Consider the following 27,972-nt stretch of genomic DNA (forward strand, 5'->3'; position numbering starts at 1 on the left):
AAATTCCAAAAAAGTTGCCACATGTTTGAAAAATGCAACCATAATAACTAAACCCCTTTTACCACACTTATAATGACTGATCTATAAAAGTATATAAAGTGAAGGATTTGGCAGCTTGTGTGTGATTTGTTGAAGCTCTCTGAATCCCTCCATACAGTCATAGTGCTTCTCCAGTATACATGGGTGGCAGTCCCCTACCTCTGCTCCCCTCACGATGTAATCTTATATCATTCACACTGCTCTGCCTCCATCCAAGTACAGGCCATGGTCCAGACTCCAATTAGTGGTCACACTAACAGGCGGAGATGACGCCTGCCCCTCAAATTACCCACAGCAGCATGTTTAAAGACTGCAAGGGGGGTATTGCTGCTGGCACACCGTGGGCTGATACCCAGGAGTCAGGCAGCTCTGCTTTAATTAAAGGGTGCTTTTGCATTTGTTTCTGCTGCTTGTGTTTCAGAAATTTATTTCAAATGGCAATGCCACCCAGTATTATGACCCTAGTGTATTCAGGTACGACGGCATTGATGGACTATCCGCAGAGCTCCGGGAGGGAAACAGGGCTGTAATCTTGAAAAGCTTTTTTGTAGCACAACTATGAGAGAATCCATGTGCCATAACCTCCATGTAATTGTATAGATCCTGTACTTGTTGATTCTTATATGGTATTGTAATTCTAGGACATGTAGAAATGATTCAAAATAAGTTCAAAAACACATTTTAATCATGTAGCCAGGACACGTTTTTTTATGACATAGCCTAAATTGAAACATGATGGATGTCAATGTAAAAAAAAAGAAGTTATTTTTCTACTTTCCAAAATCCACAGCATTGGCACTAAGCAAGTGGTTCTCAAATGTTTTGACTTGAAGGTCTCCCATATGTCAAACACAATAATAAAAGCCCCCATAGAGGCTAAGATATTGATTCGTTATTTTCAATATTTCTTTAATTATTTGTGACAAAGCTTTACCGTGACTCATTTTGATTCCAGAACTTTCAATAACTGTATGTTCTTCAATAAAAACAATAGTTATTGATGGAGAAAAAAATGTGATTGCAGTCAATTTGATTTGATGTTCTCTTTAGCATTTTAATTTAAAGCAGAATTAGATTATTTGATTATATTATTATTATTTATCATAAGCTTGCTGTCTCCCTCTAGTGGATAGAAATGTAACTGCCATATAATTGAACACCCCACAGGTGAACACAAAACATCAGGCTGACAAGCTAGTTTTCTCTTAGCAGAGAAGACAAGCACAAAAAAAAAAAAAAAAAGACATGTTAGTGAATTAGGCAGTGAAGACGTCAATGGAATGTAAATGCAGAACTGATGACGATAACTGGAATGACACCCATCCTGAAATAGCTGGTGCATAACTTTAGAAAACGTTTTATCTTTTACAAGTATCACATGTACCACTTAAAAACAGCACAGGACTAACAGGTCAAACAAGCTTCACTCACTTCACTATTTTAATAGAAAAAAATACAAATGCATGTGATGTACACACAGAATAACAACACATTATAGTGGTGTAGTGGCTTACTGGTTGAAAGGCTTCAAAACCAGGATGTGACAATTCAAGAACTGCTACTTTTGAGATTGTGCCCCATAATAAGGACATTTAACTCCAGCTTGCTCCAGATTGGCTCTGTCAGCAAGTCACTTTGCATAAAAGGATCTGCAAAACTTTCAAAAATCAGTATCTGTATCCAAAAGGCACCTTATTACGTTTTTATACAAACTAGATGCGTTTCTGATCTCTAGTGGAATCTTTTAAAATGTTTGGGAAAATTTCAGCAGAGCTTAGCTTCCTCATCTTGAATGTGTCACATAATTGTTGTCCTGTTTGAGTCGTCTCTCCATGTGACAGGCCTGAGCTCATATTTCACATACGACACACAAAGAGCCTCTTGAGAATGTAAAAACAATGCAGAAACTCGCACCTCCAAAGTGATGAGGTGATGAGGTGATGACAAAAAGAGCTCGTGACCACAGAGCAGCACAGTTTCTCATCTTCCTTGTTCCTGGTTAGGAGCAAAAGAAAGCATACAGTTTCCTCTGCAGCGCGGCCTGGTCTGAATGTTGAGTGTTTTCAAGTTTTTAACACTGAAATGTGTCAGTTCAATCTTCCATTGCTCCCATAGCTCCTCGTCTCATCCTCATGTGTACCAATCAGCCCTCTGATGACCGCTAGACCTGAAGAGGAACAAATGGATTTGTAATAGGATTAAAGAGAAAGCACATAAGGAAATAATGCAAATAAGTATTTGCAGATGAAAAGCTTAGATAAACACTAACGTCAAGCATACATTGTTATTGCAAAATGCTGTATAACAGCGGATGGACATGGGATTTGAACATGTTAACAAACATATAATACTTAAATGCAATCATTTTTAAAATGCTGCTTTAGATTGATATTTATTGTGAAACGCATTATGCAAATAAATTTGAATGGGAAATGTTTTTGTTCAGATTTATAACGTTACACTATAATAGATAGTAACAAAACCCTAATACACAACCATTGTATTCCCCTCACTTGTTTAATTTCATAAAAACATGTTATTTATGTCAATTTAAATTGCAAATCACAATTGAATACAATCACCATTAAAGGGATAGTTCACCCAAAAATGACAATTCTATCATCATTTACTCGCCCTCAAGTTGTTCCAAACCTGTATGAGTTTCTTTCGTCTGCTGAACACAAAAGAAGATATTTTGAAGAAAACAGTTGAAGGGCCCCATTGACAAAAATACTATGGAAGTCAATGGAGTCCATCAACTGTTACAGTAGGTAACTGACATTCTTCAAAATATCTTCTTTTGTGTTCAGCAGAAGAAATAAATCAAATAAAAATTTCCCCCAGGTTTCTTCTAAAAATCTAGTTCCCTTTTATTCTAGAACAAAGATCATCAACCTTTCCAATCCTCCGTTCAGGCTGAGCCGGATTTTAGTGGTTAAACACATTTTGTGTAGGTTTCAAAAAATTCCAAGACTCACGTTGGCGAATTATAATCGGCCAGATGAGAATGGTTGCGAGACAGAGAGCAGCGAAGGCAGCCACGCCGGCAGTGACGATCACCATGACGTTGCGATAGAACCATTTGCAGTCAGAGTCCAGTGTTCTGTCAGTAAAGACCAAAATAACGTGAGAAGCAGTACAAAGCCAAGTAGAAACCTACATAAAGCATGTGACAATGAATAGTTATACTTTCACACTCAAACACACACATATAGGCCATCTGCAGCATACACATTAAAAACAATCAGTGTCCCTATGAAACAAGTAGATTGTGCGGTCAAGATGGTATTTGCAGACGGGAAGGGTATTTAAATATTCTACATTCCCAGCCACTACGGTCAGGAGTCAGGAGGCTCTTTCATTGGAGATGCTGGATTGTACTCACTGACAGGGATGTAAAGCCTGTATTATCATGACTCCAAGTCCATTGGCCACCTTATCAGTGAAGCTCATCGCCCCGTAAACAAAAGCACCGCTTTGCTGTTAAAAGAAAGATCTTCATTAGAGCTACAGTGGCAGTCAACAGTTGGGAATAATTCAGATTATTTTACATTTGAAAAAGTAGTCTCTTGTGCTTTCCAAGGCTGCGTTTATTTGATGAAAAATACAGTAAAACAGGAATATTATGAAATATTATTACAATTTAAAATAGCTGTGTTCTATTTGAATATTTAAAATGGCTGTTGTTATATGAACAAGCATTCAGTAAATAGTCTAATGTAAGTCTCACATACCTAAAATATACAACACAATAATGTTACTGGTTTAAATAGGACATTACTGAAATACAGTTCAGTGAGGAAGTCAATTGTGAACTCAGTAATCATATATATACGGTCATATATATATATGTATACATAGATTCCACATTCAACCACTCCAGACATGTCAATGCGTCTGCCAACTTTGAACGGTCAACATTTTTCAGATGTATTAGAATGTTGTCGTCACTCACAGTAAAAAATCAAGTTTTCCAAGATGCCACAACATTGTGCAGCCTCTGCTTGTAAAAACTGCCGAGATTTAAATTCCCGAAGAAATGGGATAACCTTTCACAGGTGAGAATGTGTTTGTGTTTTATATTAACTCAATAATTTTTAAATGTCATGTTAGCTAATGCCTTTGAAAATCCTTTGAAAATCATTTGCTTAAGCTGATATAGATATTCATACTTGCGTACTACTATGGTTGCAGACGCACGGTAAACTTACTCTCAAGTTTTCATGGACCGACTTTGACTGTTCCAATATGGCGGACGGCTACTGTAGAAACAGCCGCTAATGAGGAATCTATGCATATTTACACATTTATGTCAGTAATGGTTTTGAACTGACTCGTTACAAAGAACCAGTTTATTAAAGTAACTCGTTTGCGAGTCGGACATCACCATTCGTGCTGTGTTCGTTGCTGCACTGTGTACGTTAATGAGATATCTGACGAAACTTTATATTTTAGTAAGCTTGAACCACCAAGCTGATTACCAATTACTTGTATAAATCGCATCTGATGTGTTAGTTTGAAACAGATTTTGTGCAGAGCCCCTCAAAAACAGTTTTAAGAATTATAACTTGATATACATTTATGCACATGATTATGATGCCATCACATACAGTTTGATCTCCGATGAGATTGGCGGTCATGGACAGTGACATGACCAGAATGACAGCGGATCCAGCTCCCAGCAACACGGCGGCTCCGTAAACCCGTGGACCCATGTCTGTGTCCACCAAAGCCCAGAAGGAAAACACCATTATGGGCACAAGACCTACAAAATAGGTCATCTGCAAAGGCAGAGATGACATATGAGGCATTTTGATTCACGGTATTTGGATAGAGCAGAGAAACAGTAAAAGCTTACAGAGGTGCCGATCCGTTTGCTAACAGGCTTCATAACCAGGGAAGACACCAACCCACTGACATACATAACCAAGGGAATAGTTGCAATGTAGTTCTGTAAAAAAGAGGGGATGTTCTGCTCAACTTTACATTCACTTCATTGTGCCAGAACATAACTGCCCAAACCAGCCTTACTGTACATATGTGGTATTCTAATTAAAAGTACATATACACTATGTTAATGTTAGTTTTCTTTGTACAAGCAGTTAAAGTCAGTGTGTATGTGTATGTGTATGTATATATATATATGAAGAGTTCAGATGCAAAAGCCTCTAAATGCCATCTGAAATTTTCTTCTAGAATGATCATTTTTATAAAGCTTGTATATTTAAGTTAAGTAATTTCACTTAAATGACAATTAATATGCAATTTGCATTGCCATTTAAGTGAAATTATTGAACTTAAATATACGAGCTTGATAAAAATAATCATTCTAGAAGAAAATTTCAGATGGCATTTAGAGGCTTTTGCATCTGAACTCTTCATATATATATATACACACAAACACACACACATTTATATATATATTATACATTTACAAACGTTTATGTTAGATGCGATTAATCGATTTGACAGGACTAGTTTATACATATACTTCTATTTAGCATTCATTTATTTTATTTCAGAATAAGTTTTAGTCATTTTAGTGCTTTAACTTAAACTATTTTTATTTTAGATAGCTGCCAAGGAAACATTTCTAAATTTGTTTGAGTTTTTTTAAGTTTAGGATTTAACAAGTTTATATTGAGAAGTGTCATGTTCCTCACCTTTGGCAGTGATAAGGAGTTTGTCAGATACATCGGGATGTACGTTTGGGACAAGTTTACAATCAGTCTAGTGCACATATATAATATGGCAACCTGGAGGAAGAAAACAAACATTCTTTATTGTTACTAAATAGCATACTGCGAATAATATTTCACTATAAGATGTTTGTAGTTTCCATAAGGCATCTTGTGTGTCTGTGTGTTTTGTTCATAGTAAAAGTGCGAGGTCTTCATGAGATCACCTGATAGAAGGCAGGCTCGATGAACCAGTGTTTCCACTGGAGCAGGACTCCGGAGGTCTGGGTTGGAGGCTGAGACTGTTCAGTCTCTTTAGTCTCCTGAGGCTGGACTTCCTTAGTGCCCACGTGAAAGATGATGGAGGTAACAGTACCGATGGCCCATACTATGAGTGCCAGATACTGTCCCAACAAAGATTAAGCCAATATTAAGAAGAAATTAACAAATATTTAGAAGAACGTTGGTAACCAAACAGTTTCAGTTACCATTAAGTTCCACTGTATTTTTGTATGAAGTCAATGGGACTTCACTGTTTGGTTTCTAACATTCCTCTTTTTTATGTTCCACAAGAAAGAAAGGCATACAGGTTTGTAACAACATTAAGGTAAGTAAATGATGACAGAATGTTCATTTTAGTGTGGACTATCCCTAAATGTTCTCAGCTTGATAGACATTATAAGTAACTCTTCAATTTGATCTCCAACCAAGGGTATGAATATATTTGCATTTGCTCACTCTGAATGTGGGAACATCAAACCAGCTCAGATTCTGGGAAATAGATGGGTCTTCTGTCTGTTGGGATTGAAAGTGGAACAAGAGCCAAGCCACAGCATACACCACAATGTTTGCCACCACTGTGAAAGCATACCTGTTCAGGAAAGCAAACAACTCATCAAGATCATCCATAACAAAGTTACATGAAGCAATAAACTGACATCCATGAAAAGCCACTACGCACAGACGAATAGTTCAAAATAAGATCATTAACATTCATTTAAAATAGATAGGGTGAATAATTTCATGCCAACTTTAAAATAAGGAAACAGTTTTCTTATGGTTTCCTCTTTTATTTCTAAAACAAAATGTATCCACTGAATAGCTTAAGACTTTGAAGTTTGTCAACACTACATTGGTTTACGTTGGTTATTTTGCTTGAAGAGGAATGATATACCTGTATGACGTTAGTTCCACTTTGGCGTGCTCGCATGTGACCAGCTCAGGAATGAGCGACAGGTGGGATATCTGGGTAGCAGCCCAGCCAAATTGGAAGATGATGATGAATGGGATGACGTAGATGAGTGCCGTCGCCTGTGGGGTGCTCTCATCACACCCGATACAGGGGTTGAATATGAAGGGGAAGGAGGCAAACACACTTAACGTTCCTGAGGGGAAATGGGCAGTAAACTGAACAGTGAGTGCAGTGAAACTGTGTGACACTCAGAAAGTGACATCAGTTTTTTTTTTTACAGTATGACAGTAAATCTAATTCCATTTTGCCAATTTTGGTAGTGTTGGGTGCATTTGTGCTCATTCAACCCTGTTACCCAAGTTACTGTGAGAAAAAGAAAGATATAAAACCAATAATTTTGTTTAATTTGTGGTACATATAAGTGTTTTTATAACTACAAACCAAATTCTGTCCCAAACTGCTACATATGCAAGTACATTTAAATTAAAAATGTAAGTAAATTTGCAATCCTGTTACCTATTCTAGCATTTTTATATTTTTTTTCCTATTTATAATATTGCCAAATCACACAAATAAGGTGTTGAACAAACGGTTTCTAAACAAATTACATGGCTTCCACTTAAAAATCGGATTAAAAAACAGCTCAAATAAAATTTAGTTTGATTTCCTGACCTTCACGATAATTTTTTTGCCCATTTGTTGGCAAGTTTCAGGGCGCTATTTTGTACCCTATTCACATCTAACATTTCCCTGACTACAGCTGACAAGTTTTCGCTTCTTTTTCCTGTTTGCTATGAGCCAGCATCATGTCAGATTGAGTGTAACGTTACGGCTGTCCCACACAGCGGTAGTTTTTGCAGGGATTTTAATTAATTGAATTAGCCTACACTTCCTACTGATTATTTTAAAGCTCCACGGCAACTTACTTTTATTATTATAGACATTTTTGAGTAGAATGCAGAAAATATAGCAGACAAAAATCACAGACCGCTAGTTATAGTCCATTCATTTAAGTTCCAAGTTTGAATTCACACTCTTACCCACTAAATGCCAGGTCTTTCTTTTACCATACTTTCCACATCCTTCCCTCCGATCGGATTCGTATCCGACAAGCGGCGTGCAGATTCCGTCCGCGATCTGTCCGACCAGCAGCAGCACACCTGCGTTCGTGTCCTTGAACCCGAGAACCGAGTGATAATACACCAGTAAATACGTGAACCACATGGACGCGCAGAGGTCGTTAAAGAAATGTCCCACGGCGTACGTCAGTCTCCTGCACACTGGTAAAGTTAACGGCTGATCGGACATCGTGAATGAAGGAAACGATAAACGGAGTCGAGATGAAACAGAGACGCTCTTACGCGAAGTTACCAATGAGTCAGCCGACTGAAATGAATCCCGAATCCCATAGAAAACGATGAAAATGACGCTTTAGTACTGAAATAAAAGTGAAAAAAGTTTCTGCCAGGGATTGTTTGCATCCAGCAGTGTCCGTTTCAGTTTTAATTCTCCATCTCACACCCACTCTATCTCGGAAAAGGGGATGTTACGATGATGAATAGATTTTCATAGACAGCACACATGCCCTTTTTAAAGAGGGAAAAGATGGCAAAATCCCCTTGGTGTGTGTGTGTGTGTATGTATATATATATATATATATAAAATGTTTTTATATAATATAATATTAATATATAATACAAATTGAGAACCTAATTAACATGATTATCAGATTGTTAACATAATACAATGGAAAAAGTGTAATGGAAAATGTGTAAAGACTGAACATTTTGTCTAGGATGAAACAGACAAGATGGTACATATGGAGGACCACAAATTATTACAACCACACTTATTGATTTTTTTTTTTATCTTTATAACTAGCCTACTGCATTTATTGCCCATAAAAAAAAAAAATCTATGTAATTAAGTCTATTTATTGATTAACGTATTTGTAAACAAATGTATTAATGCCTATTTCAATATGAAATGCTTCATTACTATTTCCGTGACACTTGTGGTCCTCCATATAGTTCCCAAAATACAAATTTAGCACCTATTAACACTATTGCTAATAAATGACTAAACCCAATCACCTGATAACTTCTTTTTTTAAACCTCACAAGATCTGACACATATGACATGACAGTCTCTGAACATCATATGACATGACAGCACAGACACATGGCCATTAGACATTCATATAAAGTGTTGATGTCACAATGGGTCTAATATGAATGACCTGGTAATCTACTGGGATTGGTGGTACTGATGTTGAAGATAAAATACAATTTAGACAGTAGGTACATTGAGTTAGAAGCTCTTGAATTACAAACCCTTATTCAGTTCTAATTTTGTTCAATACACAGGCCAATATTGTTTTTGTTCTACACACATACACACTCGGACATGCTTGCATATGTGGTTTACGAGGACTCTCCATAGACATAATGGTTTTATACTGAGCTAATCAAATGTTATATCCCCTTACTCTAAACATACCCATCACAGAAAACTTTCAGGATTTTTTTAATAAAAAAAAAGAACACTGTTCAGAATGTTTTTAAAGCCATTTGGTTTACGAGGCGACAGGAAGTGTTTACATTGTAATATCCTTGTCATTTACACATTTGTGTCCTCATAAACCATATATACTGTACAAGCACGCACACACACGGGCCACTTTATTTGGTACACCTGTTCAACTGCTCATTAGCACATAACTAATCAGCCAATCCCTTGGCAGCAACTCAATACTTTCAAGCATGTAGACATGGTCAAGACAATCTGCTGAAGTTCAAACTGAGCATTAGTATGGGGAAGAAAAGTGATTCAAGTGACTTTGAACATGGCATGGTTGTTGGTGCCAGACGGGCTGGTCTGAGTATTTCAGAAACTGCTGATCTACTGGGATTTTAATGCACAACCATCTCTAGAGAATGGTCCCAAAAAGAGAAAATCTCTTTTGATGCCAGAGGTCAGAGGAGAATGGCTAGACTGGTTTGAGCTGATCGAAAGGAAACAGTAACTCAAATAACCACTCGCTACAACAGAGATCTGCAGAAGAGCATCTCTGAACGCACAACACGGTGAACCTTGGAGACGGGGTCAAGCAGCAGAAGAACACACCGGGTGCCACTCCTGTCAGCCGAGAACAAGAAACTGAGGCTACAATTCATATCGGCTCACCAAAATTGGACCATAGAAGATTGGTAAAACGTTGCCTAGTCTGATGAGTCTTGATTTCTGCTGCAACATTTAGATGGTAGGATTAGATCCATCCTGCCTTGTATCAACGGCTCAGGCTGTTAGTGGTGGTGTAATGGTGTGGGGGATGTTTAGCACACTTTGGGTCCCTTAGTACCCTTAGTATGACCAGTGTACCCATCTTCTGATGGCTACATTCAGCAGGATAATCACAAAGCTCAAATCATCTCAAACTGGTTTCTTGAAAAGGACAACGAGTTCACTAAACTCAAATGGCCTCTACAGCATGGATGTGCAGCTGACAAATCTATAATGTCGATATGGATCACAGAGGAATGTTTCCAGCACCTTGTTGAATCTACGCCATGAAGAATTAAGGAAGTTCTGCAAGCAAAAGAGGGTCTAACACGGTACTAGCAAGGTGTACCTAATAAAGTGGCCATTGTGTGTATATTTGTAACAATAATAAAATATATATACACAATAGAAATAGATATACAATATATTTTTAAACAATAAGTGATTTAGAACTAAAATTAAAACACACCTTAAGCTGAGAAATATACAACATAAACCATTCACATCCACACGTAAAAAAACAAAAACAAAAAAAACAATGCTATCACTCAAAAAAATGTCAGTGCAGGACACTTGCTTAAATTTTAAACATTTTACTTGGAAAGGCACAAACTATGATTTCCTGGTAAATAAATTTTGATGTGAGAAATAAAATTGAAGTACATTTTTTCTTCCTTTTCCTTTAACGGTCCTTGGACAGATATCGGCTCTGTGCGGGACCGTTCCAACGGTTTTTTCTCATCGTTTCATTGCAAGCCCACTGTGTTGTGTTCTTTTCTTTTTTTTCCCAAAAGTGCAATAACAACAATGACAAGATAATAATATCCATTTGTCTCTCCATCGCCCACAGTACCTGAGGCCAGTAACTGTGCTACAGAGTCCACAATGACAGAAAGAAATGGAAGAATTTATATTTAAAAAGGACAAAAAAAGACAAAAAAGGACAAAAAGAAAGCATTTCCAGGACACAACAACTGCTTTACAACCCAGGGATTTCTGTCCAAAAAAAATAAAAAATAAAATCACAGGGAAAAAAAAAGACTCCAGAGTCTGGTTGAGATGAAATGTGTCCTGTTATTTTGTAATTTGGTGGGGTTCATTCCCAGTGCAGAGGCGACTCCTGCCCTCACGTTTTTGTCAGAAATAAAAATTATTTAAGAAAACTTAAATCATCCATTCACTGATGTTTTCATCCCTCGATCAATGAACAATAAATGCTCTGCATGGAATCTAGTATACAACGTGTCAAACAGCATCTTTTTTTTTTTTTGTTCACACCACTGGGGTTCTTATATAATCAATTACTCTCATGTCATCACGTTCTTTTCATCTTTTTGAATGTTTATGTGTGATTTCTTTTATTTCTTTTTACACATCTTGTATCATATATCTTCATTTATTCTCTTTTTTGAAGGAACCAGAGTCTGTTGGACAGTCAACAAAATTCCTTTGCACTCCATTAAGTGGTGAAGCATCTATGAAAGAAAGTGTGATGGGAACAGAGAGAGAGAGAGAGAGAGAGAGAGAGAGAGAGAGAGAGAGAGAGAGAGAGAGAGAGAGAGAGAGAGAGAGAGAGAGAGAGAGAGAGAGAGAGAGAGAGAGAGAGAGAGAGAGAGAGAGAGAGAGAGAGAGAGAGAGAGAGAGAGAGATCTGTGTATTTTCTTGCATTTCAAACTTAACAGTGACCAGAATGTATCAAGTTCTTTTCAAAGAGTGAGCTTCACTTGTGCCTTTGAAGAGCTTTCCTCTTTCTCCTCTTAAAAAAACAACAGCACCTGAAAGAAAATCAGAGCAAAAATTACAACAGAAACACAATTTCTTTTTCTTTTTTTTTTTGATATCTTGATAAGTTGAATTCGGTTTTATAAATTGGAGAGCGCTGAGGCGTAATGAGGAACATTAAATCAGTACAGGGACATTCATTCAGCAATATGCTAAGACAAAATGAACATACATAATTCATTTTCAATTAGAGTTGACGAGCTACAGTAATGCAAAAATTGGCATATCCAGCGTTCTGACATATTTATGGAAATGAGAACTAGTGAAGACAGCAGTCAAGAATACTCAAGTAGTCCATTTTACACTGATTAATTTGACTGTTATGATTTCATTATCAATCAAATACAGGGATAATTAAAAAAATAAAGAAAATAATGCATGGAAAAGTGTCAGCAACTGATATGATGCATTATTCTCTGCCATTTGGATTCAAATGCTTTTATCTGTTAATTTGAAGCAAAAAGGAAACTGATTATTTATTTAATTTTTTTTACCAGATTTACATCCCATTTGTGATCATATTTCAAATCTATAGTCAGCTGGGGCATCCAGCAGTAGGAACGCCTACTAGGAAGACATTTGTGGGACTTACTTTGTGTCGTCTGCCACCTCTACCTCAGCGGGTGCAGTGATGGGAGCATTGGAGTGTCCTGCGGTTGGGTCGTCTGTGTTCAGCTCTCCATTTGTGGAGCTCATGACCTGAGGATCGCACAGAAACAATATAAACATTTCATACAATCACCACAACTGAAACCTTTTCTTTACATATTTTGTGTGAAATTATAAAAAGTCAGAATTCACACAAGAATTGTATGTGTCCTGTAATAAAAAAGTGCTGAAAACTGAACACTGAAGATTGAAGACTTAGACCAAAAGAGCACACTTCTTTCAGAGTATGTGATTTACTCTAATAAACGCATGCACTGACTCTTATTTCATCAAAACTACATTTGCTACACGTGAATATATATATGAATATATAAAAGAACAAAGAACATATGGAAACATCCGGTTTCCTGCACAGATGTGCACATGCCTAAACAATAAATATGTGATCATTCAAATAAAACATTAAATGACATTTAATTAAACATGTGACTATACTGCAACATTCCTGTTCTCTAAATACTTTAGTTTTTTGGCCTGAATAATATTCAACCCCTATGAAAGCCATTTTGTAAAACTTGAGCAACTGGCATCTTTGTGCTGAGGCAGTGTCAATACATCTAGACTCTATAGTGGTTCTCAACTCCAGTCCTCGTGACCCACTGCTCTGCACATTTTGTATGTCTCCCTTATTTAACACACCTGAATCAGATCATCAGCTCATTAGGAGAGACTCCATGAACTGAACTGAGTGTGTCAGATAAGAGAGACCTACAAAATGTGCAGAGCAGCGGGTCCTGAGGACTGGAGTTGAGAACCACTGATCTAGACAGCAGTAAAACTACACTGCTGGGAACTAGAACAGACTTAAAAACTAAACTAAATTGAAAAGACAAATCAAAATTATAAATTCATAAAAAGATAATTATCTTAAGATGTGAGATGAAAAACGCAAGACCTGCGTTCACACAATGGGATATCATTCCAAAAACCAACACTAGGTGGCACATGTGCTTCATCAAGCACCTTTACCATTTAAGAGTTTCTCTTTCAAATCTATCAGCATCCATTAGATCCTATCACATCATGAGCTGCTCTCAAACTAAAACGCTTGATGGCTTCTATTTTAAAACACATGGTATCTCCAAGGAACGCCACTACCGCCATCTGTAGTGTGTCCGGAGCCTAAAGGAGCCAAGCTGAGCGTCACAGATGAATGTGTGCGCGAAAAGCAGATAGAGAAGCAGCCATGCTCACTCAAAAAGTAGCATGACGTGCAAGCAGTACCTGCACTGAGCCCCCCAGCCTCTCGGCCGTGAGATGCGACCCCAGAGTCTCCTTATTGGTCACTGAAGTGGGCTGGGACTCACTTCCTTTGAGTTCAGGTGACTGATCGACAGTGGAAGAGCATTTTGGATAAGAAAGCGTGGAGAATGGGGCGGGTTGAGGTGGAGATTTTGAGGTATGATGGGAAGGGGCCGGTGGGTGAGTAAACAAACAAACGAAAAATTCAACATTAAAAAGGAGACATCTCACATGCAGAAGCTTGCTCAATTACTAATATAAACGTTAATAGTGAATGACACAAGCTAATGGAAATAAAGAAAAACCAAAGTGAGAGAAAAATAAAAGCAAACATGCAGAGTTAAAAAAGGCTTCTATTAGAAATCAATGTGAGATTTTACAAATTATGACCTCTCTTAACACTGTTTTTAAAAGACATGCGAGCGCAAGCAAAAGGGCACATACACGTACGATAATTTTCCAACAGACTGTAAAGCTCATTTTATGCTTATGTAGAGATCAGGGGTTAAACCTGAGATTTTTACGATTTTAAAGCTTTATGTTTTTAATAAACCAAGCAAAACAGCAAATGTACGTGAGTGGATGTAAATCAGGATGCATTTGATACATTAAAGGATGGATATTGGGAACGGAAGCAAATTTTGGCTACATTTTATTTTGTGATTTCATTGAACCATGGATGAGCGACAAAGAAATGTATATGCCGGAATGACTTAATGAAGGCAAGTACACAATGTCTGGAAAGAGACTAATTTGAAATGTGAACTACCGGTCAGAAGTCTGGGGTGTATCCTTTTATTCAACAAGGATGCAATAAATTGTTTGAACGTGACAGTAAAGTCATTTATAAATGTTACAAAAGATTTCCATTTAAAAAAGCTGTTCTTTGGGGCTCTCAGTTCATCAAAAAACAATCCTGAAAAACGTATCACGGTTTCCACAAAAATATTAAGCAGCACAACTGTTTTCAACATTGATAATGTTGATAATGTTTCTTTAGCACCAAATCAGCATATTAGAATAATTTCTGAAGGATCATGTGACTCTGAAGACTGGAGTAATGGCTGCTAAAAAGTCAGCTTTGCATCACAAGAATACATTACATTTTAAAATATTTAAAAATAGAAAACTGTTATTTTAAATTGTAATAATATTTCACAATATTACAGTTATTACCATATTTTGATCAAATGCATGAAGTTATGTTTCAAAAACATACAAAAATCGAACATTTTTGAACAGAAGTATATTATCAAGACATCTTTGCCCTGTCCACATTGTCACAATCATCATTATATCAGGACAAATAAAATCAGACGCAGGAACATCATATTTATGGCCTTTTAGCATTTAACATTTATGCTCTACAGAAAGTGCAGACAGTGCTGATACCACTGCTGAACCAAAAGAATTTTGATTCAGCAACAGGGAACTTTGTCTCTAAGCAACTGGCCACTAAAACAGATTTGTTTACACCAAGCAAGGCACAACTAACCATTCTTCCATTCCACTAATTAATAACATGAATGATGTTCAGAAAGTGTGTTGCACAACTGTAACATCACACAAAACTTGGCCAACTCCTCTGACAACTTCTTCTGTCATCAATTTGTACGTCCAAAAGTGCCAGGGCTTATTCTGATTGATCACTTGTCAAAAGAGGAAAAGTGGGCAGAACACTTGCCTGGAGTGGGTATATTGTATCTGTCCATGAGTTCGAGTGAGTAAGATACATCCTGGACTCACTTACAGGGCATGGAGCGAATGAGATGTACTCTACGACCATCTAGGGTGATTAAGATCTATAGTGTACTTCCCTGAGGTAGATGAGGTAGATAAACTCATCTGACGGAGATTATTTGTGCACCCAACTCACCTGGTTTTTGGTCTGCGGTTGTGCTTTGTCTCTGCTGCTCGGCTGGGGTGTGTCTGTGGGGATGGGGCCTATAGGTGTGGGCTGAAAGAGACAACAATGATCTCATCGTTGAGCATGTCTCACACACGCATACACTTACAAACAAACCCAACACAGCATGACAAAGGCATTTGACAGTTGAAATGCACAAGAAAAGCATTTAAGAAGTGCCTGTGGAGGAAACAAACACTCACGAGAGGCTTGCCGACCCAGTCGTACTCGTAATCAAACACGTAGCCGTTCTTGTCGAAGAGGTCTGTGAAGAGCTTCCTCAGGTAGTCGTAATCTGGTTTCTCAAAGAAGTCCAGTCTTCTCACATATCTCAGATAAGTGGCCATCTCCTCTACAGTGTGTACAAACCGGAATGGCATTAGTTCAGGGTAACGCTTCGCACACTACTGTCCTTGACATAACCAAATCGATGCCACTAACCTGGGAAACTTTCACATAGCACTTCGATCGGTGTAGCTCGCTTGGTGTCGCCGATTTTCTGGTATCGCTCTTTCAGTGTGTCCGCCTGTTTGGGAAACACAGATGATTTCACAACCACTCCTCACAACTGACAAAAAACCTGGCTGAAATGTAACAAACAAATCCAGGGCAAGATTTTGCCTGAGGCTAGTTTTATTGAATAGGTGAGGACACACACACACAAAGCGAGATCATTTTACTCTTTTTTTTTTTTAACATTTACTTTTCATTCTCACCCTACTGTCGTGTGCCTTCCATGTAATCCATGTAAGTGATGAATTAACAATGGTGTGAGACATAAGCAGGCAAATGCAGAACTTCTAACACCTGTGTGCGTTCAGAAGCAACCGCTACAGCCATGTGACTAATTACACATGGCTGAGCAACTGAAGTACAACACGAGCAGCTGATATCTGCATTTGTTGCCATGTCATCACACTTCTCAGGTGTCAATAAGATTTGTTTCTAAAGAAATGAATACCTTTAATCAGCATGGATGCATTAAAATGATCCAAAGTGACAGAAAATGCATTTATTATGTTAGGGGGGGGGGGGGGGGGGGGGGGGGGGACTATTTGAAATAAATGCTGCCAGTTGAACTATACTCAAACAATCCTGAAAAATGATCAGTTTTCACAAAATTATTAAGCATCACAACTTTTTTCAACATTGATAAGAAATGTTTCTTGAGCACCAAATCAGCATATATTAGAAAGATTTCTGAAGGATCATGTGACACTGAAGACTGGAGTAATAATGCTGAAAATTTTGATTTCTCATCACAGGAATAAATTACATTTAAAAAAAAAAAAGTATATATATATATATATATATATATATATATATATATATATATATATATATATATATATATATATATATATATATATATATATATATATATAGTAAATGGTTATTTTAAACTGTAATAATATTTCTCAAAATGACAGTATTTTTGATCAAATAAATGCAGCCATTTTACCAATCCCAAACTTTTAAGCAGTAAAGCTGAAACCTGTGGATTACTTCTATTGGTAATCTATGGTTCAAAACTATTGTAACTCTTTCTACATTGGTTTCCACAGACTGTGTTAGCTCGCCTGCAATTGGTGCAAAACGCAACAGCACGGCTTTAAACTGGTACTAGAAAAAGGGACCATATTACTCCCATACTAGCATTTTTACATTGGCTTCCTGTGAAATTTAGGATTGATTTCAAAATTCTACTTTATGTTTATAAGGCACTAGCAGGCCATGCACCCCAGTATATTAATATTTCTTCCTTCACTCTCCCTTAATAGGCACTTAATAGGTCCTAAACTTTGGAATGGTCTCCCGGTCCATGTGAGATTAGTTAAATCAATTTCCACTTTTATATCATACTAAAAAAGTCTTTTTTATATGCTGTGATGGCTTTTTTCCCATTTTTTTATTGTCTTTCTCGTAACCAACACCAACATAGGGCTGTGAGAATATTCGTAATTGATTTCCGATTTCAATTTTGGCTTCCAACGATTATAAAAACAAGATAATCGAGCTAAAATGATTCTTGCATTCAGTCCAGCGCACCTTCCTTTCCTTCACAGAGGTGCGCTTTCGTTCCTCCCTAAAAGCCCAAAATTAACATCTATATCAGCCAAATAAGTGTGTTGTAAAATGCAGTCTACTGTTGCTAAACAGTGGGGCGTGTTTGATATTAAACAGTGTTATTTAAAGCGAATTAAGCTGCAAAAGAGACACAGTCGGATCTGAATGCCGATAAGCAAATGGGCCTCGGATATGCGCCTAAACGTGTACACACATTATGTCAAAATGCCTTTTTGGAGAGTATATTTTTGTAAACTTAAGTAGCTTTAATAAGGATTAATCTATATTTAAAGTGTACAGCAAATCTGATTATTTTTTGTTGTCGGCTATTACTTATCTGAATACCACTTAGTACATCTTCCTTAAATTTTACACAGTTTATTTAATTTGTATTTTCATTGTTTTTATTTGTCCATTTTGTTTGTAATTAGTTTCTTTGTTCTTGTTGTATTGCTGACTTTTCACTTGTCTTATGTAATTGTTTAGTTATTGGTTAACCTAGTAGGCTATTAGTTTTTGCTGAAGTATCAATAATCGTGAAAAAAGACTTATCACATTGCCTACTAATAATCGTGTTAAATAATCGTGATTTCAATACAAACCAAAAATAATCCTTTATGATCTTAATGATTAAGATTTTTGCCATAATCGAGCAGCCCTACTCCATCATGAGGTAAAGATAAAAAAAAATGGAGAAACCATCTCAAGAAATGATGAACAAACTGTTAGGAGGTAGAAAGTACAAACCTTCAAGCCCTGCCAGGGCAAACTGCCTCTTAGAAAGTACATAAACATATGGCCCAGTGCTTCTAGGTCGTCCCTTCTGCTTTGTTCTGAGGGGGAAGAAAAACAACAACTGTTATATGTCACACTGATGGATGCAACAGGTACATATTCACTGTTATATGAGACGGATATATTTAAAACTTCATGATTAAGAGGGTTACATAAATATGAGTCACTCAGGAAAGTGCAATTATGTACGTTCTTTAAGGTGGGTTGGAGATTTTATTATTTCCCCCCGTCAGAAATTAGTTTTAAAAAGACATGCAGAAAATGAACTTAGGAAAAGGAAAGGAGATGCGAGTTTAAAGTGCATGCATACCTTTTCCCAAATGTGTGTTTATACTCATATATCGGGCAGTGCCAGTCAGGCTCTTATGCTCTCGGTATGGGATGTGTTTTTTGGTCTCGGGGTCTATGTATTCTTTGGCAAGCCCGAAGTCGATGATATGAATGGTGTGCTGCCTCTTGGACCCCGGCCGCCCCACCAAAAAATTCTCTGGCTTGACGTCTCGATATATCAAGCTCCGTGTGTGAACAAACTCCATCCGTGTTATCTGAAAAAGCAAGGAGGATTGTGGTTGAGGACATTCTGGACCAAAAAACATTAAAAAAAATATACCACAAAAACATGACAGAGCTGAACGATTCCTAGAAATCATTTAGAAAACAGCCAAAAGAAATCCTAAATATATGAGATAAGCCAAAATTGCTGAAAGAGGCTTACCAGTTGAATAGCTATCATTAGGACGGTCTTGAGGGAGAAAGTGCGGTCGCAGAGGTCAAACAGGTCCTCCAGACTGGGCCCAAGCAGTTCCAGAACCATAGCGTTGTACTTCCCGCAAGGCCCGAAGTAGAAGACCTGAGGAACTCCCTCTGCAAAGACAAAATGATCATTTAACAACCCAGTGAAATGGAAACAGAATCTCACTTCTCAAACTTAGAATTTGCACCAAACAATCACATTTAATAAGCTTTTGTCCTTTAGGGTAACAGTTTTGTATTATTTTCTTAACACCACCAAAATGTGTAGCCTGCTGTTCACAGCCAGTAGAGGACACCATCTCTGACAAGACCCATAATGACAACACCTTGAACAAAACATGACTAACAAGCCCTGGGAGAGAGAGAGCATCATGCAATTCATTAAAGCAGAGACTATCTTATGCTCACCGAGTTTACAGAGGACTGTAAAACATCTGATCTATCCCGTGCACACAACACATTCTCTCCCACATTAAGCACTCAAAACACAGACTATGGGCATGACTCTGCAAGGATGACTTGAACATCATTCAACAGAACTGTTTTGCTTCCATTGAGGCTTCAAGTGGTATATAGCACAGTAGGGGTGGGTGATATACCGGCTGAAGCTACATGTGTTGGTGTACATTTTCAATTTCTACAGCAATTATGCAAAACAGTGCTTTTATGGCCTTTCAATCAAAGAGCAAAGAGCTTGTATATTAAAGATATATATTGCATACCCTTGGATAGTGCCGCTAACATGATCAAACTTTCTAACCTGCTGCCGCTATTAAACATGGGAGATAGAGGTGATAGTACGGAGTAAATGAATTCAGAAATGAAAAAAATATATTGGGCAAACCACTCATTTTAATCTAGTAATTGTATATAGTCATCTAAACTTCCCAATGAAGTTTGAGGGAGTGAAGGGCGGAAATCAGTGATGTCAGGCAGATATATTTAAATAAATAACTTAATTTTAATTAATGGCAAAATAAATAATAAAAGGCATTAAAATAGAGAAAATCCTTCAAATGTGTGAATATATGTAAAAAAAAAAAAAAAAATCTAAATGATACTAATTAACAATATTTTAATATATTTATTAATAACAAGAATACTGTGCTATAAAATTTTGTTTATATCATCCACCCCTAGCACCATGTAGCACACAAAAATAAATCACTACTTAAAATGCATTTTTACAGACCAAAGCAAATAGTCTGGTACAAATAACAGGTGTTGTGCAGGATTAGTTTTTTTTTTTGCTGTCCCAAAAAAAGCTGTGACTCTACAAAACAAGACCTCAAGGACACACAGTTCTTAACTGCTCCCCACTGCCAGTGTTTTCCAATTCAATTCCAGGTCGCCTGTGCCAGATCCCACGTGTGTGTTCTTTGGCCCAATGGTCAGATGCAGAGGCACATGAGACACACTGAGACAACGAGCCCAGGAAAGCCCAGCTGCAGGGGGGATTATAGAAGGATTTACCTGATCGGCAAACGTCATTCCCACGGGTGGGGGTGCCGAACACGCGCACACACCTGCCTGCACTTTAGCCAGCCGGATCTGTTTGGAAACCACAGCGATGATGGATGTGCCTATGGCAAGACTGCAGCCAGGAAGCTGACTCATCAAAGCACCAGATCCAAGGTTTTAAACCCAACGCCAACTCGGCAATCAGAGGGAGGAAAATTACAACCATGCGCAGCTAGAACACCTCCTTGAATTGTAAACAAGGCCATCGCAAGTTCTTAAAGTGTTTCAAATTATACCAAAGAAATGTAAAATTTGAAAAATAGTGGCAGAAAGCAGAACTATGAGAGGAAGCAGAGTCCATTTTATCCATGCAGTACGCAAAACAAAAGAACTGTACAACAGAGGGGCCTGTGAGGAGTAGTAAATACAAAGGCCATTAAAGTATTTAGATAATCTTGTACACACAAGTCACTTATAATGTCTCATTTAGGAATGTAATACCAATAATTTGGTAATTGTTATGTTATGGCAGATAACTGATAAAATGCTAATAATAATCAACCTAAAAACTAAAAAAATATATTTTTTGTCAATTCAATTTACTATGTATTCGGACATGCTACTCTTTTGGCATACTGTTTTTTGCATACTATATGTAAGGGAAAGGGAAGTATTTGATTTTGGATGCAGCGATTGTAATTTTTTTTGTGGCACGCCGTTCCACTTTTACCCAACTGTCGCTCTACCTTGTAGAGTTCAACAAGGAGATTTTCTGCCATTTCAAAACCCACTTGCTTACATCACTAACAGAGCCTGAGTGAAAACAACAACTCATTGTTCATCAAACACGTCCTCTCAGCGCAGACGCACTGGAATGTCAAAGTTAGCACACATGCCCGAATGAATACTTGCATATTAAAGATTCAGCATGCAGCAGGAGAACAACAAGGCCCTGATTCCATTACCGGGACAGTGGAGAAGAATCAGGGACTGAAACGTGATCGTTCCGGGCGGCGCAGGTCCCAGTGTGATTCAGGAGATGAGAGGGTTGGCGCTATCAGCCCTGCTGCATAAAACATCCACAGCCTGCACTGCAGAGAGTGCCGTGACCCTGTTTTTCCCAAATGTCAGAGATTGAACGCAACGATTGAAAAGCCACTAACCAAGTCACAGTCACACAATGCAACTCACAGCTAAAAATAACTCAAAAGCTTTAATCAGCAGCACAATAGCAATTAAACATTAAACACAAGCTATTTAAAACAAGCTACACAAGCGAACACAGCAGCAGCAATTTCTCCATTGCACTTTAAAATGCCTCATGCTCTAAATAATTGACAGAGGCATAGAAGTGCATGACATTTAAGGTGCAAAACTGTTGATGGGCAAAGCAAAGATCCTATTTATGATAAAAGTGGGATTGTGACATCATATAATGGAGCGCAGTTAGAAAGAGCAATACACCCAGAGAAGTATCCTAACATGACCTGGACTCTTTTTCCAGGACAGTAGAGAATTAACACTCTTCTTTAGCTGCAGGTTTAAGTGAGCCTCTCTGGTGGCTTAAGACGAGTCTCACAATGGCAGATCCTTTCAAAGGATTCTTTGGGAAAGCTGGAGGTCTGGTTTGGTTATCTCCTCTCAGGCTTCATAACTGTTAGATCCAGATTTTACACCTGTGAATCACTGGACCCCGCTGGCTTTCTTTGGAAAGCGATGTTCACTTTGAAGTGATGGATGTGCATTACTAGAAGGCGAAATTGTGGAAGATTCAGTCTCACATTAAAAAAAAAAAAAAAAAAAAAAAAACCCACAGGTTGAGTAACTTAAAACTACATTTCAAAATAATAATAATAATAAATTCTCTAGAACGAATAAGAAAGCAGCACAAAAATTCCTTCCACTTTCAAGATTAATTTATCTTTAAGGGCTGAAAATCTCTTCACATTTTGAGCCTAGTGGTCTTTTGTTATGCCCCAGGTCTGTATCCTGTGATTTAGGCCTTGGATCCAGGGTCAGGATGAATTACATGCACCAGCAAAAAGGCATCAGACAGGATCACTGAACTGCAAGATACATAAGTCTGTAGCAGACAAGCAAAAGAAAAGCTAAAGTTAAGGGTCAAGGTTTCCACGCAAAGTAAAAGAAATGTTAAACATGATAGCTGGGCATGTTTATTTTCTCTGCACAATCCTAGACATATGGCTTTCTTCTTGAGAGGAATCAGTCACGTGCTTGGACATTCGATAATGGCAACCCAGCCACGAGGAGTCATGAAGATATAAATATAGCGGGCCTGCCCTGCACGCCTGCACTTTCACTGGCTATTAATGTTGCAGGGGTGGCAGCAGTGGCTCCGATGATCTGGCAGGAGATCAGATCCCGGCTGTGGAGACAGGCGTTCGGTGAATGAGATCATTGCATTGCAGGGTGGCTACGAGTCGCTGTGAATAAGAGCCGCACTTCATGCCAGTCAACCATCCGGTTCAGTGATCAAATGGATGGATGCACCAAGGATTTGTACAAGCTGCTCATCCTTTTCATTGTAGGGCTTAAAAGGATCAAAGTTCAGCCTTCTGGCTTCGCAACATGTATGGTAATTACAATACAATAAAAATGGCAGGGAGTAGCGGGCAAATCACACAGATTTAATCCATTATAACCTCATTCATAAAACAAAAAGAAATTTCTAATCTGGGCGGCAGACACTTTCACTTTGTTGAACACAACATCTTCTTGATGGTGGACTTCCCCTGGGTAACCGATCACTTTATACCTCCTTAATCTCAATCCCATTTCAGACCCTCCTTTTCACTGTCACTTGCTGCTGATGGGTGAAAAAGCCACATCAAAAGGTCGGAGATCGCCGCCCCCATGATTCTCAGCACACAACTGATGATGATCAGTCTCACACAGGATGAGGAGGTGGCGCTTTTCATAAACCATATATCGCACGATTCTCGAAAGGCTGTGAGGCTTACCTGAATTTCCCAGCTGTTTATAAAATCTATATTCCAAATGGAGTTGAGGTGCTCTGGATTTGATCGGCTCCTGAAAGAGAAGAAAAAACTAGGCATTAGAGGAATATAGAAAAGTTATCCGAGAATATCAAATATAAACATACAAAAACATGACAATAATCTGAAGCTTTTTTGCATTTGCATTTTGTATAGTTTTGGGAGTGACAACATTTAAATGAGAAAGAAAATCTCTATACATACATTATAGTTCAACTATCAGTTCAAGTACAGTAAAAGTATCATAAAAGTAGTCTATGTGACTAATGCACAAGATATTAAATAAGTCTCTGAATTCTTACAACAGCCTTGCATGAGGAACAGAACAAAATTTAAGTCAGTCTTCACTGAAAATTGTGACATCTGCCCTAGTTCTGCCTGCTGTCAAACTCTGCTTGCTATCTGATTTAGATCTTGTATTCAAACTCATTAAATAAGTTGCAGTGGTTAACAGCTCATTCGATAGGGAGATTATCAGTGAATAGTGAATACTTTAGTCTGTGAATGTAGGCTGTAGTGGCAGTCAGGAGAGAAGTGATAGCAATATTTAGTTGCATCGTGTGGCCATAAATAAAGTTTTATTTTTAAGAATAAGTTCAACAAATTGGTAAATAAATTAGCCATATAAAATGAGATAAGGGATAATCCAGAGAAAGTAAATCTAAGTACAATACAGAAAGTTATTACAAATGTCACGTCATCTATTTGTTCATATTATTCAAGATAAATCATCAAGTCTGTAAGAATACAGATGGCACATGTGCTCCTCTGAAAACTGAAAAGAGAGGGGGAAAGAGAAGCAAACACCAACAACAAGACTGTATCAGTTCTCACAGCCAAACTAACACAGAGGGCCCCATCTTGCACCCAGCGCAATTGACTTTGTACACCGACGCATGTATCATTCCTATTTTGCACCCGACGCACAGCGTACTTTTCCCTCGACGCACATCGGTAAATTAGTGAATGAACTTGCGCTCCCGGGGGCGGTTCAACGAAAAGAGGCGGCGTGTTCCAGCGCAAACGTTCCCTGGTGCTATTTTGCAGTTCCAGAAAACAATTCCGCCACTGACCAGGAAAAACTAAAGTCAGTGGCGCGTTATTCAGATGCTATTTTAAGGGCGCATGCTTGGCCATAATGTAGCGTGTGCACAACGCGCATACACTTTGCTTCTCTCATCTACACAGACGCAGCAGTTGCCATTTTTGCAAACCATACATAATTACAAGGAAAAATATTCCACACGAAGGAAATCATTGTGGTGTCCACTGTCCATGAAGATGTGAAAAAATAGGCATAAATCTAGCTTACACATTTACCAAAATGATTATACGCATGTTTAACCGAAGCTAATTTGGGTGGGTTTCTCCCATCCCCATACAATGTCACTTCTCTGTCTTTTACGGCCCTGACGAGAACGTCGGTCTCCTCGGCTGTGAAACGCTCCTGGCGTGCGCCTGGCAAATCCGCCGTTATAATAGCAATCCGCCATGGAACAAGTGCGCCTGCTTTTAAAGGTAATGTGAGATGACGCTCTGATTGGTTTATTTCACGTTACGCCCAAACCACACCTATGAGTAACGTAGCTACTTCAGACCAACCCATTTTAGATTTGCGTCGGGTGCAAGATCCACCCACAAAGTTACTTGCGTTTCGCGTTTGATACTTGCGTTTCAGATCGTTAAAATAGGGCCCATTGTCTTCTGTCACCCTCCTACATTTTCTTTGTTATAAAGAATCCATCCCTGCACCCTGTATATAAGTCAAGAGAGATTGCTTGGAAAAAAAACTTTCCAGTGGTTAATGGTCTGTAACAGAACACACTGAGCGAGTCCTCAATCAGGTGTCATGTTACAGGGTTCAGCAGTCTGACTCTGGCCTCTTGATCTTCCAGGGCCCTGCTAACACCCAGAGCTCAGCGTTTAGTAGCATTCACCTGACCACAGTTGTGCTACCATACCAAATCATACCAAAGACCAGGGCAAGAAACATGACCTTAATACTGTAACGATGGCTCATTAAAGCTCTTGGGCTGGTAATGCAAAAATCAGAATTTTAAACTCAGTTGTTGTGTGACCCAAAACGCCCATTGTGTAGAATATTCATGATGTAAACAGCCAGTTATGACTTAAGTGAAATAAGTTTTGGTCATTTCGGCTACCCCTAACCCCAGGTAGCTCCATGTGGTATTCCTATCCAATTAGTTTACTGTAAGTTCATTTGAATGAAAAACATCTAAAAAAAATAAAAAAAAAAATTAAAAAAAATCAAGTAACGTTGATGCTTGATATGATATCATTTTATAAATCATTTTTAAATATTTAATTTTGTCTAAATTAATTTCTCTCTGATTAATATATAATATGATATAATATAATATAATATTTTAATTTAAAATGTAATTTATTCCTGTGAAGAGAAAGCTGAATTTGCAGCAACCTTAACTTAAGTCTTCAGTGTTACAGGATCCTTCAGAAATCATTCTAACTAGTGCAAAATGCCCGTGCAAAATCAGTTTTTGTGTGTGTTTTTAGTAATTGTTGGTTTGGTGTGATTGAGTACTCATTGTTACAATTACACAGCAAAAGTTCAGTGACATTTTTATTTGTGCATGGTAGAAAGCACACAGTGAACTCCGAGAAAACGCTATGCTTGAGCAAATAGTTTGTGAAAAGGCAACTACAAATGATGCCCGTGAAAGAGACTGTGAACGCACTGAAAAGGATATGTTTAGTTGGTGAATAGCATAGGCTACTATTACACAGTAGCGATAAAAGCGCAGCAGAATGAAATATAATATTCAGAAGTAAACAGCATAGCTGACTTACAGATTCAGTTAACATCCACAAATGAATAAGCGTGTCGATTCAGGGAGCAGTGCAAAGTGCCTGTGCAAAATCAGTTTTTGTTTGTGTTTTTAGTAATTGTTGGTTTCTTGGTAAAGAAAACACATTTTTACTCAAATTAATCAAAATGTATTTATCACGTTCTGGAACCAAACTATAATATTCAGAAGTAAACAGTGTAGCTGACAGATTGTCAGAATGTTTATTTTTAAACCACAATCTTCTTGGGGCTTCTTTGACCGATACAACCCTCTAATGTCAGATTGTTTATTTTTAAACCACAACCTTATAAAAATGATATATTTAACGATATCTTTTGCATTTCTCATCCAAACAACGTCAAACTTGGCACTGCACTTACTCGTGCCCGTGGCAAGACACCTGTCGAATTTGAAATCCATCGGACCAACGGTTCGAGAGATATGCGGTTAACAGACACACAGACAGACAGACAGACAGACACACAGACAGACGTTTCTGTAATTTATAGAGAGATATATCTGGAAAACTGCTTCTTTTCTTTTTTTTTTCAGGATTCTTTGACGAATAGAAAGTTCAAAACAACATTTGATTGAAATAGAAATCTTTTGTAACATTAAAAATGCCTTTACTGTTACTTTTGAACAATTTAATGCAATAAAAGTTCTCTTTAAAAAGGCTTACTGTGGATTTGGAAAGTAAAATCAGTAGAGTAGTAATGGACTCTGTGCTCTGGATTCTAATGGTTCAATCCAGCTCATGTTACTTGCTCAGAAAACGAGCAGACACAGCAGGGGCAGAGCTGCATCTGTTGAGCTGTGATGTAACCGTGGTCACACAAACACGGCTCTTTCCAGGAAGAATATGAAGGGATCGGACAGATTAGGCAAACCAGAAAGTCCATCCAAATCTCTCAGTTAAAGGGAAGTGAAGAAAAAAAATATTGATATAACTCAAAGATGTAAGCATGCGATAAACATCTAAAGAAGCTTGAAATGAAACATTAAAGGGATAATTCACCCAAAAATGAAAATACTGTCTTAATTTACTAACCCTCATGTTGTTCCAAACCAGTATACATTTCTTTGTCGGTAACCAAACAGTTGATGTTGTTGACATTGACTTCCATAGTATTTTTTTTTTTTTCAAACTATGGAAGTCAATGGTGCCCATAACCATTTTGGTTACCCATTGTCTTTTAAATAACTTATTTTATGTTCAGCAGAAGAAAGAAATGTATACAGGTTTGGAACAAATTGAGGG

At 37.8% G+C, this 27,972-nt stretch overlaps 2 protein-coding genes across 3 annotated transcripts in view; both read right to left on the bottom strand.

The window, feature by feature from the left end:
* Positions 1–1,380: 1,380 nt before the first annotated feature.
* On the bottom strand, positions 1,381–8,445 carry mfsd12b (major facilitator superfamily domain containing 12b). Its single transcript, XM_084389195.1, has 10 exons — positions 7,950–8,445; positions 6,892–7,102; positions 6,456–6,588; positions 5,945–6,121; positions 5,703–5,795; positions 4,898–4,990; positions 4,650–4,820; positions 3,425–3,519; positions 3,018–3,142; positions 1,381–2,206 (listed from the first exon to the last, which is right to left on the bottom strand). The coding sequence occupies exons 1-10, from the start codon at positions 8,215–8,217 to the stop codon at positions 2,127–2,129; spliced, it is 1,446 nt and encodes a 481-aa protein (XP_084245321.1). The 5' UTR covers positions 8,218–8,445; the 3' UTR covers positions 1,381–2,126.
* Positions 8,446–10,768: 2,323 nt separating this feature from the next.
* csnk1g2b (casein kinase 1, gamma 2b) overlaps positions 10,769–27,972 on the bottom strand; it is a 31,397-nt gene continuing 14,193 nt past the window's right edge. The window contains exons 3-12 of one of the 2 annotated variants that reach the window (XM_084390222.1): positions 23,848–23,917; positions 19,368–19,516; positions 18,963–19,197; positions 18,605–18,690; positions 16,232–16,316; positions 15,994–16,142; positions 15,761–15,841; positions 13,867–13,968; positions 12,566–12,672; positions 10,769–11,966 (exon numbers count right to left, since the gene is read on the bottom strand). In XM_084390222.1, coding sequence (XP_084246348.1) covers positions 11,912–11,966; positions 12,566–12,672; positions 13,867–13,968; positions 15,761–15,841; positions 15,994–16,142; positions 16,232–16,316; positions 18,605–18,690; positions 18,963–19,197; positions 19,368–19,516; positions 23,848–23,917 — 1,119 coding nt within the window. In that variant the 3' untranslated portion in view covers positions 10,769–11,911. The remainder of the gene's footprint in view (positions 11,967–12,565; positions 12,673–13,866; positions 13,969–15,760; positions 15,842–15,993; positions 16,143–16,231; positions 16,317–18,604; positions 18,691–18,962; positions 19,198–19,367; positions 19,517–23,847; positions 23,918–27,972) is intronic. The other variant, XM_084390223.1, reaches the window with a different exon arrangement.

The sequence above is a fragment of the Rutilus rutilus genome (assembly GCF_951802725.1).
Source record: "Rutilus rutilus genome assembly, chromosome: 19".
Lineage (NCBI taxonomy): Eukaryota > Metazoa > Chordata > Actinopteri > Cypriniformes > Leuciscidae > Rutilus > Rutilus rutilus.